This window comes from Zootoca vivipara, chromosome 13, assembly GCF_965207765.1.
Source record: "Zootoca vivipara chromosome 13, rZooViv2.hap1.1, whole genome shotgun sequence".
NCBI lineage: Eukaryota > Metazoa > Chordata > Lepidosauria > Squamata > Lacertidae > Zootoca > Zootoca vivipara.
In genome coordinates this window covers 11,510,274-11,529,622 of record NC_142596.1, presented here as the reverse complement: position 1 = coordinate 11,529,622, position 19,349 = coordinate 11,510,274, and the positions used below count along the sequence as shown (strand labels likewise).

Here is a 19,349-nt window from a genome sequence, read left to right as displayed (position 1 = left end):
CCTGTGTTCTGGGTACATTGTGCACTGTGGGCCACGGTCTCTCAGTTTCAGCTCCCCAAATGACACCCCCCCCCACACACACAGCAGTTTTAGGGATGCTGCATTTGTGAAATGCTTTGAGCGTTTGTAGGGAAGGCTTGTATATTGAGGGTAAATTTTACTGTGATGCTTATTATTAAGCTTCCCCACAGCAATGACTGGCGATGGCACTGCATGCTACGCACCCTGTTTGCTTCTGCAGCAGAAGACGATTCTGAGGATGGAGCATTTTCCATCCATGGTAGATCACTCCCAAGCTCACTCCTATACCCAATGGCTCCTGTTTTGAGCCTTGGAGAGACTTCATTGTTGGGGTGGGGAACTGTTTTCAGCTTGAAGCCACCTTCCCTTATAGGAGATATAATAGCCATCTTCAAGTATCTAAAGGGCTGTCACGTGGAGATGGAGCAAGCTTGTTTTCTCCTGCTCTGGAAGGTAGGGCTCAAACCAATGGCTTCAAATTACAAGAATGGAGATTCCCACTAAACATCAGGAAGAACTTTCTAACAGTAAGAGCTGTTCGACAGTGGGAAAACTGGTGGGAAGTACCATTAAAGAGAAAATAACCAAGCATGTAGAAGAACAAGCCTTGCTGAAGCAGAGCCAGCCAGCGTGGCTTCTGCAAGTCCTGTCTCATGAACCTTTCAGAGTCTGTTGAGAGTGTCAACAGCATAGAGAGTGAGGTGATCTTGTTGACATAATGTAGTGTTTTCTACAAGAAAAGGATGAGGCATTTGAGACTTCTTAGTGTAGAGAAAAAGCAAGTAATAAGTGAAATGGTCTCCCTCTAGAGGTGGTAACACTATAGGAAGTTTTTAAGCAGGGGTTGGATGGCCATCTGTCATGGATGCTTTAGCTGAGTTTCCTGTACTGCCGGGGGTTGGACTAGAGGACCCTTGGGGTCCCTTCCAACTCTACAATTCTATGACTCTATCATATCCCAACTCCCCCTACTTCGCTGAGCCACTGGCTGTCACACTGCCTTCCTTAGTCACCAGAATCACACCTTCCTCCTTCGCCCATGACTCAGCAATCCCATTCCCCAGCTATCTTGCAATTGAGAAGAGAATTGTTTTGAGTAGTTGTGGACGTGTCCAGATGTCACCGTATGCCTCTCCTCCCCCCATGTTTTCCTCTACTTTGCCAAGATGGGTTAAGCCCCACCTTCTGCAGAGGAGTCAAGGATGTATAGCATATGGAGAGGCATTGAGCTGTTCTTGCCAAACAGATAAATCGTGAATTCATGTGAGCAAGAATTTCTGTATTCACTGACTTTATCACTGAAAAGATCAGTGGTCCTAAGCGATTACCGGCTGTCACATATGCTTCCAGCTAAGGGTGTGGGGGATTCTCTTCTGTTTGCATTGGAAGGCAAACTTAGCAAATCCGCATTTTATGAAACAAGACATAAACTGAAATATAGCCATAATTTGAAATTCTCACAGAGTTCTCTGAATTTTGCAGTGCATTGTCCAAAAATGTGTTTACTGGGGTAAAGTGTGCATATAAATACATATACAGTCGTACCTCTGCTCCCGAATGCCTTGGAAGTCTAACATTTCAGCTCCCAAATGATCGAGTGTTCCAGTGACTTCCGTGACTTCTGATTGGCTACAGAAGCTTACTGCAGCCAATCAAAAGTCGCGTTTTGGAAGTCGAACGTTTCAGAAGTCGAACGGACTTATGGAATGGATTCTGTTCGACTTCTGAGGTACTTCTGTTCGACTTCTGAGGGACGACTGTATTACTGAAAAGGGGGAAATGCTTTGCAAAAACCTATTTTTGGTATTCTGCCAAAAAATAAAAATAATTTGCTCCACTGAAGAATTTAACTTATCATTCTCCTTAAAACTGCTGTTCTAAACACAATATATAAGCCAATCCCATAAAGACTGTGCTATGATGATAATGACTAAAATCTTTGTCACAAATATTTAAATATTTGTGTTCTAGTGCAAAAGCATTTCCATAGGGGGAGTGGGTGGGAAATGTCAGGTTTTATCTCTGAAGAATGACTGAATGCCACAGACGCTTTGATGCGTATTGCTTCCAAAATATACTGACAAGTGAACAAGTGTGCGCTGACAAAGTGTCTCTCAGGCATATGTTGATTTTGCAAAGAATATTTGCCTTTTCGGGAAATGCAAGGAGAGCTCTGGAAATGTATGGAGAGGAGCAATGGCAGTGTACAGCAAAAGATCTGCTTTGCAGCTCACTGTTTGGACAAATGACTTACCTGAAAGTCCGCCCCTTCCCCTATGGACCCTGTCAGATGTTAAGATCAGCAAGGAAGCCCTCTTGGCAGTTCCACCACCATCAGACGTTTGGGGTGTGTGACTCAGAAGAAGGAATTCTCTGGCAACCCCTAAGTTGTGGACTTCCCTTCCCACAGGGGTGTGCTTGGCACCTTAGTTGTCTTCTTCTTTGGTGATCCCTCATAGCCAAGTAAGAGGGTCTTCCATGAACACGGTTTTAAAAATGAGTCCGTGACTGTGGAGGCCAGTTCTGGATCCACACGTCCTTCCACATTGGAGACATAGGTTTCCGGGCAGGAGTTGATCACGGCGTGGATTTGCCAAGCGTGCCTTCCTCTTAGCACGTTTCTCCCTTTCGTCCTGAGTTTGAGCATCTTCAATACCCACGACACATTTGGTAAAGGCTGTTCTCCAATTGGAGCACTCGCAGGCCAGTGTTTCCCAGTTTTCAGTGTTTATACTACTTTTTTTTAGATTTGCCATGAGACAGTCTTTGAACCTCTTTTGTTGACCACCAGCATTACGCTTTCCATTTTTAAGTTCGGAATAGAGTAGTTGCTTTGGAAGACGATCATCAGGCATCCGCACAACATGACCAGTCCAGCAAAGTTGATGTTGAAGAATCATTGCTTCTTGCTGGTGATCTTTGCTTCTTCCAGTACACTGGCATTAGTTCACCTGTCTTCCCAAGTGATGTGTAAAAATTTTCAGACTTCCCTTCCCACAGAGGTGTGTTTGGCACCTTTATTGTACAGCTTTTCCTTTATACCAAGGATTCACCCTGGTCTTTGACACTTGAGATACATATATTTTAGGACCTACCGTACTGTAGTGGTGATTGTAAACTATTTTCAATGCTGTATTTTGTATTGCTGTTCTCAGATCATCTGGGGAAAGGCAGGTAATAAGTATAACAACAACAACAACAACAACAACAACAACAACAACAACAACAACAACAACAACAACAATTTAATTAATAACTTATTATGTCAGATGATGGCAGGTGGGTGCACCTCATCCCTTGTCAAACTTGGCCCACAGGGTAAAAAATATTCCTTACCCCAATTAATTTTCTCATACCGGTATCAATGACTTCCATTCTTCTCTTACCATGGTTCACTTTGCATATCATAAAACCCTGCATATTTCACAAGAACTAAACCATTCAGTTTTCCATTTTTGCAGGGGTGGCCAACTCCCAAGAGGCTGTGATCAACTTTCAGAATTAACATCTGGCAATGATCTACCCCCATTTTTTTAGGGGTTCAGCTCAAACTTGTTGAGCTTTTTTGGGGAGGAAGAAAGCCCGTTTTTAAGGGGTTCAGCTCAAAGTTCTTCAGCTTTTGGGGGGATGAGGAAAGCATCGTTTTGGGGGGGGTTAAGGTGCAGGCTTTTGGGGGGAAGGAAGTTCCGTTTGGGGAGGGAGGAAGGCAAGGGAAGTAGGGGTTAAGTCACTCACAAAAACATCGCTATGAATGAAAACAGCCACACAGAGGGAGCCCCATCTTCCCTTCCTGAGTTCATTTTTTTAAAAAAAAAAATATTTTTATTAATTTTCCAATTAAAACCAATTATATCACATTCAATATTTCAAATTATACACATATATATATCAATCAAACCGAATGTTATGCCAAATCATCTAAAGAGTTTTTTATTTGGGTTCCCATGCTTCAAGAAATTGGGAATTCCTCGCAACTGTCCACTGCCGTCTTTTTTCTAAAGTTCAAATCGTCCTCCAAGTTCATAATAATCCAGATCTTCCCCTTACAGTCACATAGATGTTTTCCACTTTCATCCGATTGTTTCCCAGCTGCTGAGATAAATATCAAACAAAGTTTCACAGATGTTCTTTCTCCTGTGTGAGTTAATCAGTCCAGCCTCCCCATAAATCTTCTTAATGGAGCTCCCTGTTGCGTCGAAGCAGCTCGAAGTAGCGCCATCTTAAAAAGCTCAAATCACTTTCGTTTTCTCTCATAGCCATGAAGATTTACGATCATTATAGAATTTACAGCTTTTCCAGGCAGGAGACCCAAACATCAAACCATAAACTCTTGGTAAATTAATGGATCTCCTTGCCCTATAGCTGAACTTAGCTTCAGGTCGCTGCTCCAATTTAAAGTGCGTCACAGCTCATAAATCCTCCGAACGCGTCCAGAACTCCTTCCGTCCGACTAGGGGGGGGCTTTTCTCATCGGCAACTCCACATCTTTAAAAAATATGCTCAGTAACAACAGTTATAAAGTTCAACTCACACAGTCTTTTGCTTCTCTTTCACTCCAAACAAGTCAGGACATCGCGTCCGGGAAGGTACGAGGCAACAATATGAAGAAAAAAAAATAAAAACTCACTTCCCTTATCGCTCCGTCCCCATCAATCCTTCTTCCAGATGCGGTACAGTCTTTGACTCCTCTCCCTCAGCAGCATAAATTTCTCAGCAGTAAACAGCGCTTCTTCCCCTCCTTCTGAAGTATGTCCATAGATTTAAGCCTAATTATCTTCTTTAACCATGGAAATCCCCGCCATGCAGATTAGCGTCCGGGAGTCCTGGCCCTCGTGAGTGCTCAGCCCAAGCTCCCCCCACTCCAAAAACAGTCGGAGTGGGTCTGGGGGCATCGCGGGCCAGCGGCCCCTCTCCGTAACCCCCGGAGAGGGTAGGGGGTTGCCATTTACTCCCCTAGCAACCGCCAAATTCCTCACGAAGGTCAGAGAGATGGAAAACAGGTCCGCCATTCCTGCAGGCGGAAACTGGAACCTTCCCTTCCTGAGTTCAAACAACAATGGAGGGCGGGATGAGGGGGCAGGGCAGGAGTCAGATTTACAGATGCAGAGGAAAGGGAGCAAGAGATCAACCGCGATCTACCAAAACATTGGGGGGGTCTACCAGTAGATCGTGATCGACCTGTTGGACATCCCTGCATTATTGCATCCATCAAAACTTATTTACACTGTTGAATTTATCTTAATGCTGCCAATGTTTTCATGTTTACACAATTTATTCCCCATATATTCAATAAACATTTTCCAACCTTCTCTAAACATATGTTCCTCTTGTTCTCTTATTCTATATGTTAAGTCTGCAAGCTGTGCATATTCTGTCGGTTTAAGTTGCCATTCTTTTTCAGTTGCGACCTCGCTCGTTTTCCATTTTTGGCCTGACAAAACACAGGATTCACCGGAGATCACTGGAAATCTGCAGAACTGTCTCCAAGACAGACCAGGCTGTTTCATTTAAGTTGCAAGCTTTTAAAAAAGCAATTCAGCTGCAGCAACCTTTTCCTTTCATTAACCCTATTAGAAATAGGTGGCCAGATAGGTGAAAGGTTGTCGCCTTGATGAGCTCAACTCCTTCCTCTGGTTTTTTTTTAAGGGTTGCCAAGGCAACTGGCCTAGCAATGACATCAGATCTCATTAAAGGCCCAAGTAGGACACCGAGTTGCTAAGCTACTGGCCTTGCTTATGACATTTCTCAGGATGACTCACCCCATTAGGATAACTCAAAGCAAATATTGTGCACACATATTCAGACCACAGCTGGTGGGCACTTAGAGTCTCGACTGGAAACAGGGCTTGCTGGCTGGCGTTGCTTCTCTTTCCGTTCTCATTTGTTTGCGGTAGCAAGTTCTGCTTGACATCATTTAGCGCTTCAGAATTTTGTTTTGTATTTTGCTTGTGGGGAAACAGTTTTAGGGAAGTGATGCTGTCATCCTGTCAGGGACAAAGCCCAAATGGCCCCAACAGAAATCATTTCTCAGTAGACAGGGTTGCACTATAGTGAAAGAGAATGTGGCAACACCCTGCAAAAACTATTATTTTATGGCCTTGTAGGGACCCAGGTGGCGCTGTGGGTTAAACCACTGAGCCTAGGGCTTGCTGATCAGAAGGTCGGCGGTTTGAATCCCTGTGACGGGGTGAGCTCCCGTTGCTTGGTCCCAGCTCCTGCCAACCTAGCAGTTCGAAAGCATGTCAAAATGCAAGTAGATAAATAGGAACCGCTACAGCGGGAAGGTAAACGGCGTTTCCATGTGCTGCTCTGGTTTGCCAGAAGCGGCTTTGTCATGCTGGCCACATGACCTGGAAGCTGTACGCCGGCTCCCCCTCGGCCAATAACGCGAGATGAGTGCCGCAACCCCAGAGTCGGTCACGACTGGACCTAATGGTCAGGGGTCCCTTTACCTTTTACCTTTATGGCCTTGTAGAAGCTTCTTAGGTTTCTACTCCTTGTGGATACAGAATTTGAAAATGTGATGATAAGGGGTCATGTAATTCGAGCTTCCCTCGGTTTCTCGGTTTTACAGTCTTCGGTTCTCCACCTTTCCACATCCATTTGCAATTAAAAAAACTCATCATGAAAATCAATCAGTGTAAATGTCGCCTGGTATCTATACATTTTTGTATGCAATTCTAATATTCACAGCTTTGCAAATCAACTTCCCCAGATATAATACATATTCTGAGTTGTTTTCAGTAACACATCCATGTATATCTACATTTTTCTCTTAGTATATGCATTCTATTACACATAACGTGCCTGGAGAACTGATTGCAAAATTTGCAGAACTGCAGATTTCAAAGGCTGGCTGTATTCCGGTTCATGTATTGTTTCAGAAAGTTCAGAGTATGTAGGTTTCTAACCTGCTATATGACCCCCCCCCCTATAAACTGACTCTCTTTTTATCACAACTGAAGGCAACATTTTTAGAATAAGAATATTGTTAGCATGTCTGAAGGCCATAGTTTGCTGTCCCCCATATCATGTTGTGCTAATTGTGCACAGGTAAAAGATCTCTCTTGTTCTCATTGACAGGGTGACATACAAAGGGAACACAATAGTTAGGGAGTGCAGAGGATGTTATAATAGAACAAAGTTGCAGGGCAAATTGGACAGGTGAGCAGGGTCACGCACCTGTCAATTACTTGACACCGCAATGGCATCAGGTGATTTGATGCTCTGAAGCCCAAAGTTGGGACTTCAAAGCACCTCACAGGCAGCAAGGTACTGCTAAAATGGTCGGGGGGGGGAAGCTTTGATTTAGCAGGGGTTTTGATGCAAATCTGTTTGTGATCAGGAAAGGGATTGTGTTGATTCCTGCTGAACTGAGCATGTTTTAACCCCTCTCTCATCAGGTGATCCAGGGGTCAAATCCTGGGGAGTTAGCTGCACATGTCAGCTCATTGCAGGAAACTGGGCTGTGCAATCAGCGCAGAATTGAACACAAACGTGTCCATCAGCTGACATCACTCACTCTTTGAAATAATGTCACTTGATTGACAGGTGGGTGTAGTTTTGGGGAAAAATGCCTCAGAGGCCTCTGACAGGCCCAGAGGCTGGAGGTTCTCCACAGTCCCTATTTCCCATGCACCCCTTCTGAAATTGTGTTCATCTCTTCTCTGGCTGCAGGGCATTTCTGCTGCTACATTTCCCCTCTTCTTCAGTTAAAACGGAAGAAGATTAAACTGGCCTTTTGTCGAATGCAGCAGGCTGGTCTATGAATAGATTTCATTTTTGGTTCTTGGTATTTTATAATAAGCAGCATTATTTACATCCCATGTGCTCAATAGCTTTTTAAACATCTGAAAACCTGCATTTTCCTCAATGCAAGGGAATAATTCATTACTTTGCAAACCCATCAAATCAAGCCTCATATAAGCCCGTTCTGCCGCACAGGGATGAATATCTTCTGCTTCTACTTTCTAGAAAACCTGGACGCAATGATAGCTCTACAGACAAGAAAGAAACTCGAAAAGCCCAACACCAAAAACAAGCTGCCATCAGGTATTCATTTATTCTGATATTGCATCGCTTTTATAGCTTTGTTCCCAGTAGATATAATTAACTTCTTATTGCACAGCCGTCCAATCGATTTAAATAATAAAAGCCTTCTGTCGTGAAAATCCTATATTCCCTGGTGTAATTTTATTCCCATAATTTTCCAATTGCCTTAGTCTGGTTTCTTTGGGTTGATTTTCTACCCGAAACCTATCGCTCCCCAAAGCGCATAGCTGAGTAACAGAACACATGATCTGCTTGCAGAAGGTTCAGTGGCAGGTCCCCAGGCAATATGGTCCCAGTGGATCTTGGATATGAATTTGAATTTAAAGCAGTTTTATGCCGCTTTTAACAGCCATGTCTCCCCGCCAAAGAGCCCTGGGAACTGTAGTTTGGTCAGGGTGCTGAGAATTGTTAGGAAACCCCACCCACAGTTGTAGGATTCCCAGCACCCTTGACAACTACGGTTCCCAGGGTTATTTATGGGGTATAAGAGCTCATTTCTCTGAATGGCCCCACCTTCTCATAGCTCACAATCTACAGAGTTGGCCTAACAGAGCAGGCAAGATGAGATGGGGCTACTGGTCATCCTCTTTGTTCCTGCCAGTACCCACTCGCTTAGTTGAAGATCCAGCCATAGTCGGCAAGACAGGAGCAGCAGGGCCAGGATACTCCAGGAGCTGGCAGCTGGTTTTCTGCTGGGGCATGGCCTTGGCAGGTGTCCATAGGTGCCAGCCCGTTACTCCTGCCCCAAGGAGGTCCCAGATTCAATCTCCAGTGAGTAGGATCTTCGGTGGAATTGCTGGCTAAGCATCAGTCTGAGATGGTGGAGAGCTACTGTCTCTGAAGAGTGTGGCCAGTGTAATTCTACCTGCCTTAGAGCGGCTATAAACATTTTACTAGGGTAGGGACTTCGGTACCATCGGAAGACACAGGTTTGCGTCAAATTTGCACGTGCAGGTAAAGGTGCACATTTAGACATAATTTCTGCAAATTTATAGGTAAAGATGCTCATTTAGATATACCGTTAATTTATGTAGTTTAAATAGAAACACAATCTGCCTCACCAAAGTGAGGGACGCCAACCAGGTGGCTGGCATGCCTGCTAAGCCTGGGGGCTACTCAGTGTTGGTGGGCAATTTCAGCCCCCACTCTCCATTCTGAAGTTTCTTTATCTTTAAACAAGACTTGGACAAAAAAGCCCTTTAAAGAGAGGGGTGTCCTCTGTAAAGTAGGGCTGCGCGCACAAGATAAAGTTAAAGCACCTTTAAAATGCATGACTTCCCCTGAAGAACCTGGGAACTCTAGCCATGGGCTCTGAATACGTTCTAAATGCATGGTGTATACACAGCCCTAATGTGCTCCTTGCGGAAAGAAGTCAGCCAAACGGCGCTTCCAATTCCACGCGGTGCGTAAGGGTGAGCTGGTGTGCTTTCAGGAAATGATGTGGTTGGGATGATACAGGGAAGCCTTCTGCTTTCAAACCTCCCCCCCCCCCCCCAGACAAGAGCACTGAAGAGGCTGACAGCACAAAAGCCGCAGCAGCGAAGATGGAAAAAGAATACGAAATGCTGAAGGATTCGACAAAAGCCGAAGAACAAAACACAGGAAACGACGAGGAGCCCAAAGGTAAGGAGAGATTCCTGTCCTTGCTGCTGCCATTGTCAGATCCAGCCCACAGGTGTTTTTTCCGGCATGCGTCTTCAAAACCTTACGTAATGAAATTATTATTGTGTCTGGTTGCCAAAGACCATACGTAAAAAGAGCGCTGCATCCTTGTCACTTAACAGTGGCCGACGAGATGCCTCTGGGAAGCCTAGAAGCGGAGCCTCAAGGCACATCCCTACCAGTATAGAATCATAAAGGAATATAATTGTAGAATTGAAAGAGTCCCCCAAGGGTCATTTAGTCTAACCCCTGCAATGCAGGAGTCACAGCTAAAGAATCCCTGGCAGATGGCCATCCAAACTCTGTTTAAGAACCTCCAAGGAAGGAGAGTTCACCAGCTCCCGAGGGAGTCCATTCTACTGTCGAACAACTCTTGCCATCAGAAAGTTCTTGCTAACGTTTAGTCAGAATCTCCATCGGTTTGGGCCCTACCTTCTGGACCAGCAGAAAACAAGCTGGCTCCATCATCCATGTCACAGCCCTTCAGATATTTGAAGATGTCTGTCATATTACCTCTCAGCCATCTCTTATCCAGGCTTAAACATACTCAACACCCTCAAGTGTTCCTCATAGAGCCAGTGTGGTGTAGTGGTTAAGAGCGGTAGACTCGTAATCTGGTGAACCGGGTTTGCGTCCCCGCTCCTCCACATGCAGCTGCTGGGTGACCTTGGGCTAGTCACACTTCTCTGAAGTCTCTCAGCCCCACTCACCTCACAGAGTGTTTGTTGTGGGGGAGGAAGGGAAAGGAGACTGTTAGCCGCTTTGAGACTCCTTCGGGTAGTGATAAAGCGGGATATCAAATCCAAACTACTCTTCTTCTTCTTCTTCTTCTTCTTCTTCTTCTTCTTCTTCTTCTTCTTCTTCTTCTCATAAGGCTTGCTTTCTAGACCAGTGGTTCCCAACAGGTGGTCCGGGGACCCCCAGGGGTCCGCGAGCTATGCCAGAGGGGTCCGCAAGATGCTATTAGAATAAAAAATATATTAAATATATTTCGTATGATAACAGATTTTTTGTTTTGGCCGCTTCCTGCATGAGCAGAGTCTAGCGCAAAACTAGAATTAGATAGAGGCAGTAGTTCTGCTGTATGCCGTTAGGTGGCGCTTTACAAACACTACTGTTTTGCAAAGAGGCAGCGCGCGCATTCTACTAACGCTCACCTCCCCAAGATGCTTTGTGCGCGTCGGCTTCATTTGTGCGCTACTGCGCAGGTACCCTGTCTTCTCCATTCCCCTCCCTCCTCCCTGGCACGCACTGCCTCTTTGCAAAACAGTAGTGTTTGTAAACAAAGCGTTGTTTTTCGCGGAAGCTACAGTTCACGTAGTTAAAAATGGATTGTTGGTTAAAAAGTGGTTCGTTAAAACGACAAAGGCCTACAGATGAAGAGGAAGATAATGCATTTGATGTTCAAGCAAGTAAGTCAGTGACTCTCGAACCGATCTTGTCAGTGTCCATTGAACCTAAATCGTCGGCGTCCCTTGAACCTAACCCTTCCAAGATCAGTGTTAAGCTTACTGGAAAAATTGGATTAGGAATTAGGAATTAGATTTAGGATTAGGAATTAATGGGGTCCTTGTCACAATAGCGGCTCGATGAGGGGTCCTCGAGAAAATTTTGTTGGGAACCCCTGTTCTAGACCATTTATCAACTTGGTCACCCTCCTCTGCTTGTCAATATCCTTCTTAAATTGTGGCACCGAGAACTGGACATGATACTCGAGGGTGGGGTCTGACCAAGGAAGAATAGAGTGGCACTATTATTTCCCTTGATCTGTACAAGATACTTCTGTTGATGCATCCTATAATTGCATTAGCTTTTTTTGGCTGCTGCATCACACTGTTGACTCATATTAAGCTTGCGGTCCAGTTGTGCACTTTGATCCTCCTCGGAATCTGAGCTCAAAGTCTTCCATGTCAGGGTGGGACTTTGCCTGGAGAACAGCAGTATCGACTGGTTCCGACCCCTTGCCTGTGGTTTCCATTTCTTAGGTCTGCCTGGGCTAGCTGTCAGTGCCCAAGCAATGACATGAGGCTGTTGCAATGAGTAAATGGCCTTGCATATAGTACTGTGCTGAGTTCCTTGGAGAGTGGGTCACAAACGTGAACAATAAATCAGCCATAAGATTATCACATCAAATGATTGATTAATGCTTTTAGCCCTAAACCGAAGGAAACAGGAAAGCAATGTTGAGCCTCCGGTCTAAGCAACACAGTATAACTGGGGTTGATATACTAAATTCAGAGCAATTAGCATCCTTTATTTTTTTCTTTCAGGCTCCAAATGCTACTCATGTGACCTAAATTCAATACATTCAGTGCACCACTATAGCTAAAGATTTTCACCTAATTGCATCTATCCCTTTTTAAGAACGTAAAATCTTTAGTGAGCTCAATAGTCTGGGCCGGGCATATTGATTGGTCTGTAACATGAGAGGTGCAGTAAAAACCCAATGTCTGCAAGTCGATTTCCAGCGCAGAATGCTGCCGGGCTGAATGGCTCAGAACAAAGTGTCCATATGATGGACGAGGTGGAGGCTTTCAACATCCCTTCTCCACATCACCACTTGTGCAAACTTGTATGTAGTGAATGGCCAAGCAGAAACTTGGCAGTGGTGTTTGATCTGTGATTTTGATGATGATACAGTTTATTCCCTGCCCTAATACAAAAATAATGCTCCTCCATTTGCAGGTGTCAGGAGTGGGGGGGGGCACCAATCTTTTGGGAGGGGTGTGTGCAAAAAATAATAATCAGCTTATAATTGCAGCAGACCTTTGTTGTTGTTGTTGTTGTTGTTGTTGTTGTTGTTGTTGTTGTTGTTGTTGTTGTTTTCCTTTCTACTCGGTTTTATAACTCTTGCCACAAAAAAGTAGCCGCATCCATCGTGGTGGTTGCTGGCTGGCGGCCAACATTTCTCTCCCTCACTTTATCCAGGAGACATTCTAGGACAGCTGTTCCCAACCTGGTGCCCTCCAAATGTTGACGGACTCCAACTCCCATCAGACCCAGCTAGCACAGCCCAATGGTCATAGAATCGTAGAGTTGAAAGGGACCGCGAGGGTCATCTGGTTCAACCCCCTGCAATGCAGGAATCTTTGGCCCAACTTAGGGCTCGAACCCACAACCCGGAGGTTAAGAGTCTGGTGCTCGATGGGCGCTTCTGTCAACCAGTTAGAAGCAGTTTCCCTTCTGGGGCAGAACTGCTATGCAAATTTTGCAGTGAGTGACTCGCTGTTGCTTGCAGAGAGGTAGAGGTGGCATGGAGATCATCGTGGTGCAGACGTGCCCGTAAGAGCAAACTGGCATGCCTGCTGGCGAGTTTGCCATGTGCTGACCTGCCCACCAGCTTGCACCTTCCCTTTCCGCTCCCAGTAACCAACAGCAACTCGTCTGCCACAAAGTTTGTATAACTTCTCCACCCCACCCAGCAAGTAGCTTCCGTCAACAATATCTGGAGTGTCTCGTGCTGAAGAAGTCTACTCTGGGATATTTGAGTGGGGAGATAACAGCTGCCATTCCCCCCCCCCAAGAATGCCCCAGAACCACACTCCACCCAGAGCATTCTGGGGAGAGCATAGTGGCCATTGAGAAGACCTATGCAACTCTCTGCCCTCAAAGCTTCAGTCACCAAATAACAGAGGCATTTGTGAATAGCTGCTTTTCTTTCTTCCTTTCGAGTGACTGTCTTGAATGCCAGGGTCAGAATATTGTTAATTTGTTGAAACCATATTTATTTATTTATTTATTTAAAAAAATAATTGCAAATTTCATGGATATAGTCTACATCCTAATTAAGCAAAGTTGACAGAGTTAACCAGAATACCATACATATTTGAAATGATTTGCTACGGGTTGAGACTAATTATATATATATATTCTGCTGCCAATTGGCTATGCATTTTAATAGCAGCAACCCAGGAATTAGCCGTTATTTCTGGAATAGCAGGTTTGGCATCTGCCGGTGGAAAATTGACATAAAAACCAAAAGATCGTTCTGGGTGACATCGAAGCAGTAAATACATACTTTATTTAAAGCTAATTCACCACATATGTTCAACTCCCATTTAATTCACAACCCCTATTTAATTCACTGGACTTGCATGATAATACGTAAATCAGAGGGAGTTTGGCTGTTGCATTCTTAACCATAGCCTGGTTTTCTATGCTCTTCGAAACAAAAACAAAAATATTATCCCACTGTTAGCGCTTAATTCACCTGTTCTTCAAATTACCGGCTCTTGGGGGAATGAGCCACAGAGACCAAATGGGACCAGATTACATCTGTGAAGCTCCAGCAAAGTTAAGCGATCAGAATCCATTAAACTATTATATTCCACTAGAGACCACATTAGGTTATCCTGGTAGCACTGTAGACACAATGACTCACGGCGCTATAGAATTTTAAGCACTAATTTAAGTCACGGCTCCCACTATTGTTTCTCCCCTTTTTCTAACACCCTGTTATCTGCTTCCTGACTCTCTTTCCTTCTCTCCTCTTCAACTTTGCATGCTATGGCTTAACTTTCTAAGCAGCTCCTGCTCCCATGCACATCTGTGCACTGCACTTGCGGAGAGCTGAGAGAGGGGAGCATATAGGGCTGTTGCACTCAGTGGGGAGAGCACTGTTGCACCAAAGTCCCACCCACAGACTTCCTAGAGGCATCTGGTTGGAAAGATGGGCTCCTGGCCTGATCTTGCAGGGCCCTTCTTATGTTAAGGCTCTCCGTTGTTGTTGTTGTTGTTACTGCTGCTGCTGCTACTACTACTAATCATAATTATTTTTTTGTTTATAACAGGGGTCAGCAAACCTTTTCAGCAGGGGGCCGGTCCACTGTCCCTCAGACATTGTGGGGGGCCAGACTATATTTGGGGGGGAAATGAACAAATTCCTGTGCCCCAGAGATAACACACATTCTACTCATGTAAAAGCACGTTGATCCCCGGACCGTCCACGGGCTGGATTGAGAAGGCGATTGTGCTGGATCCGGCCCCCGGACCTTAGTTTGCCTGCCCTTGGATTAGATGCTGCCCATCTGACTGGGCTGCACCAGCCACTCTGGGCGGCTCCCAACACAATATAACATCAAACATTAAAAACCTCCCAATACAGGGCTGCCTTCAGATGTCTTTTAAAAGTCAGATAGTTGTTCATTTTCTTGACGTCTGATGGGAGGGCATTCCACAGGGTGGGCGCCACCACCGAGAAGGCCCTCTGCCTGGTTCCCTGTAACCTCACTTCTTGCAGTGAGGAAACTGCCAGAAGGCCCTCGGAGCTGGACCTCAGTGTCTGGGCTGAACGATGGGGGTGGAGATGCTCCTTCAGGTATACTTGGCCAAGGCCGTTTAGGGCTTTAACAGTCAGCATCAACACTTGTGCTCATAAATGTACCGGGAGCCATCCTATTTGTGGGTGGTGAGACTGGTGGGGGGGGAGCATTCTCCTGAATATTTGGGGTGGGGGTGGTAATTCTGCTGCAATTTGGATGGTGGCAAAAAAGGAAACTCGGAGAATTGATCAGAAAACTCCCTGGGAAAATCGTTGGCTCGCGTAGCACCCAGCATGGGATTTAGAAAGGTCAAATAACCAAGGAGCATCTTTAAAAACGGCATGTGGTGGGGGCATGAATCTTCAGGACGTCTCCCCTCTTTCCCATGACTTTACCTTCTGCGCAACCAGCGGCACATTGTTCCATGGGGGGTAGAAAACCGAAGATGTCCAGAAAGTCAGTTAATCCATCTGAACAGCTTTCAAGACAAGAACAGAAGAAGTGATCTGAATGGCTGCTAACTGCTCCAACTGACTGGGCTTTCAGCTTAGCCAGAGATACTTTCAAGCAACTCACCTGGCCTCCTAGGAAACAAAACATTCCCCAGGATTCCACAGCTGGTTGTGAGGTCAGAGCCTGGCCAAGGACTGGAGCCAATGGGCTCTGGGCTCCAGGAACACTCTCTCTGCCAGGCCCATGGCACCACTGGGCAACTTCAGGCAGCTGCCAAGCATCTGACCCACCTTCTTTCCCTCAGGCACTGAAGATTACTTCTCACAGAGTTACAATTCCCAGCAACTGAACAAGAATGAGAATGAGAATAGTTTATTTATACCCTGTCCTTAGGGCTGGGTTTCCCCAGCCACTCTGAGCAGCTCCCAACAGAATATTAAAACAGAATAAAACATCAAACATTAACAACTTCCCTAAACAGGGCTTCCTTCAGATGTCTTCTAAAAGTCAGATAGTTGCTTATTTCCTTGACATCTGATGGGAGGGTGTTCCACAGGGTGGGTGCCACCACCGAGAAGGCCCTCTGCCTGGTTCCCTGTAACCTCACTTCTTGCAGAGAGGGAACCACCAGAAGGCCCTTGGCGCTGGACCTCAGTGTCTGGGTAGAACAATGGGGGTGGAGATGCTCCTTCAGGTATACTGGACCAAGGCCATTTAGGGATTTAAAGGTCAGCACCAACACTTTGAATTGTGCTTGGAAACGTACTGGGAGCCAATGTAGATCTTTCAAGATTATGTGGACTCGGCGGCCGCTCCCAGTCACCAGTCTAGCTGCCACATTCTGGATTAATTATAGTTTCCGGGTCACCTTCAAAGGTAGCCCCACATAGAGCGCATTGCAGTAGTCCAAGCGAGAGATAACTAGAGCATGCACCACTCTGGCAAGACAGTCCACGGGCAGGTAGGGTCTCAGCCTGAGCACCAGATGGAGCTGATAAAGAGCTGCCCTGGACACAGAATTGACCTGCGCCTCCATGGACAGCTGTGAGTCCAAAATGACTCCCAGGCTGCGCACCTGGTCCTTCAGGGGCACAGTTACCCCATTCACAAGAGCTATGTTCTCTCTGCCTCCACTGCTAGAGGGAGTATCCCTTTGAATGCCAGTTGCTGGGGATCACGAGTTGAAGCACATGGTTGCATTGAAGTCCTGCTTTGGGGCTTTTCATAAGACATCCGGTTGGCCATGTGAGCAGAATGCTGGAGTAGACGGGTCTTTGGTCTGCCCCGGTAGGGCTTTTCTTGTGTTCTTATGCTCTTAGTGATGGCATTGGTCCAGCCAAAAGGCCATGGTACAGCCAGGGGCAGGATGGGCAAATGAGGAGGCCCTGGGTGGACTGTGGCACTGAGACCCATCTCAGTGTTGCTCCCCAGCCCACGCTTCAAGCTTAAGAACAGTGTTTGGAACGCACTGGTTTGGTTTAATAAATTCATCAAATTAGTTCAATAATCTCTGAACTATCCCTGAAAGTAGTTCCTATTCTTGCTGAGCAATAGGAATGTGAATTAGTTCATTTTAGGGGTATAGAACTTGGAATGAGTTCATCTTCAAGTGGGTATTGTTTTGTTTTGTTTTGTTTTACTATTACGGCTCTTTAGACCTTTAAGCTTGAGATCATGATTTGGGGGAGGATAAATTAAATTAATAATTCACATTGTAAACTCAGTACTCCACATTTCTACAGTAATTTGCTTCTTTTAAAATCCTCGTGAAAATTCTCCAGCATTTTCATAATTAAACATGTTTTTGAATGCAGTTCTGATTCACGTACAAATTTTGGAAGCAATTTCTCCAAATCTGATGCATTTTTGTATGTTATTTTTCAGGACCCACCCTTTTTATTTCATTTTATTGTACAAAATATGTTTTTTTTAAGTTATAGTCCTTAAAAATTATTTTTAACATTGTGTTTTAGATTGTAGTAACCTGCCGTAGGAACGTATGGTGAAGGGTGGGTAATAAATGTGTTGTTAATAATATTAGTTCATTTTTATGCACAACTTCCCCCTAAAATAGGCCTTTTTGTGAACATTTCTTTTGGTTGGAGAAATGCATCCTAAACTTTATGAATTTGATATAAGTGTGAATTTCATAGGATAGTTGTTTTTTGGATCTCAGATTGCTTTGGAAAGCGGGTTTGGTAGATTCCGCTTTAAACAAGAACCAAAATTATTCCCACCCCCATCTCTAATTGCCTATACCTACCCTGAATTTTTGGACTTGGTCATATATGGTTCGATTTCTCTTTTCTCTTGCTCTTGAAGGGAAAGCAGAGGCATATTTGGAAGCCATCAGAAAGAACATAGAATGGTTGAAGAAGCACAACAAGCAAGGAAAGAAAGAAGGTAGGGTGGGAGAAACTATTTTGTGATGGGGAGGAGCCCCTCCTTCAATTATGTTTGTTTGTTTGTTTGTTGTTTGTTTGTTGAGCCCTGGAATAATGGACTTTACAGCCCAGCGGTGTGCTTTCATTCACTTATAATTTATTTACTTGCTTTATTATGGCTAAATGGACAAAGTTGATCATAGGATTTAATCCCACCATAGGACTTGCATAGCATGGGTTGCCAGTGCCCAGGGCCACGCAAAGAGGGAGGGGGTGATAGGGAGGGAAAGGGGCAGAGTATGCATGCACATTCAGCTCCCTAACAGCATCTGCATCACCCAGGAGATTGCAGCTGCAGAAATAAGAACAGGAAGTGTTCCATTGTCTGGAGAGATTACTTCCCCGTTCGCATGGAGAAGCCGTTTTTCAACAGAGCCCAGTGACGAAAGTGTGCAGGCAGCTGTATTGAGGCAGCACTAGGCACCTAAATTTTGCGCCCCATACAATTTGGCGCCCACGGCAACTGCCCCTGTACACACGTCGCGCTACGCCACCAACTCTATGGGCTGATTTGCTGGCATAAATAGATTTTCAGTTTCATACATTTCAATAATTTTACAATCATTTTAACATTTCAAAACTTGACTTCCTTCCCCCTCTTTCTGTGGTTCCATAAATTTATTTTTTAATATTTTCAGCATATCCAAATTAACTTAATTTGCTCATTTATTCATCTACTTTAAATATATACTCTTATAAAACTGCAGGTTATTACAATAATCCTGCCATTGTCCTTATCTGTTTACAGTTTGTTTGTAAATATTCCATAAACCATTTCCATTCTTTTATAAAAAGTTTGTTATCTTGATTTCATGGTGTGTGTTTTTTAATTATATGTAGGTAGATAGATGGTTTACCTACATATAATTAAAAAAACACACACCATGAAATCAAGATAACAAACTTTTTATAAAAGAGTAGATAGATGGTTTATGGGACCCAGGTGGCGCTGTGGTTAAACCACTGAGCCTAGGGCTTGCTGATCAGAAGGTCGGCGGTTCGAATCCCTGTGACGGGGTGAGCTCCCATTGCTTGGTCCCAGCTCCTGCCAACCTAGCAGTTCGAAAGCACGTCAAAATGCAAGTAGATAAATAGGAACCGCTACAGCGGGAAGGTAAACGGCGTTTCCATGTGCTGCTCTGGTTTGCCAGAAGTGGCTTTGTCATGCTGGCCACATGACCTGGAAGCTATACGCCGGCTCCCTCGGCCAATAATGCGAGATGAGCGCGCAACCCCAGAGTCGGTCACGACTGGACCTAATGGTCAGGGGTCCCTTTACCTTTACCTTTTAGATAGATGGTTTAATTTTTTTAATAAATAAATAAAATGATCTCATACACTGATAGTGCCATCCTAGACATGCCTACTCTAAGCTAGACTCCCTTGAGTTCAATAAGGCTTACTCCAGGTGAACTTGTATATAAGATTGGACTGGAGGCTGGTTTATCAGGGCAAT

At 44.8% G+C, this 19,349-nt stretch overlaps 1 protein-coding gene across 1 annotated transcript in view; it reads left to right on the top strand.

Moving 5' to 3' along the window:
• Nucleotides 1-19,349, top strand: part of SCG3 (secretogranin III) — a 46,729-nt gene that overhangs the window by 22,124 nt on the left and 5,256 nt on the right. Inside the window, exons 9-11 of the mRNA XM_088656788.1 lie at nt 7,996-8,073; nt 9,571-9,696; nt 17,772-17,852. Coding sequence (XP_088512914.1) covers nt 7,996-8,073; nt 9,571-9,696; nt 17,772-17,852 — 285 coding nt within the window. The remainder of the gene's footprint in view (nt 1-7,995; nt 8,074-9,570; nt 9,697-17,771; nt 17,853-19,349) is intronic.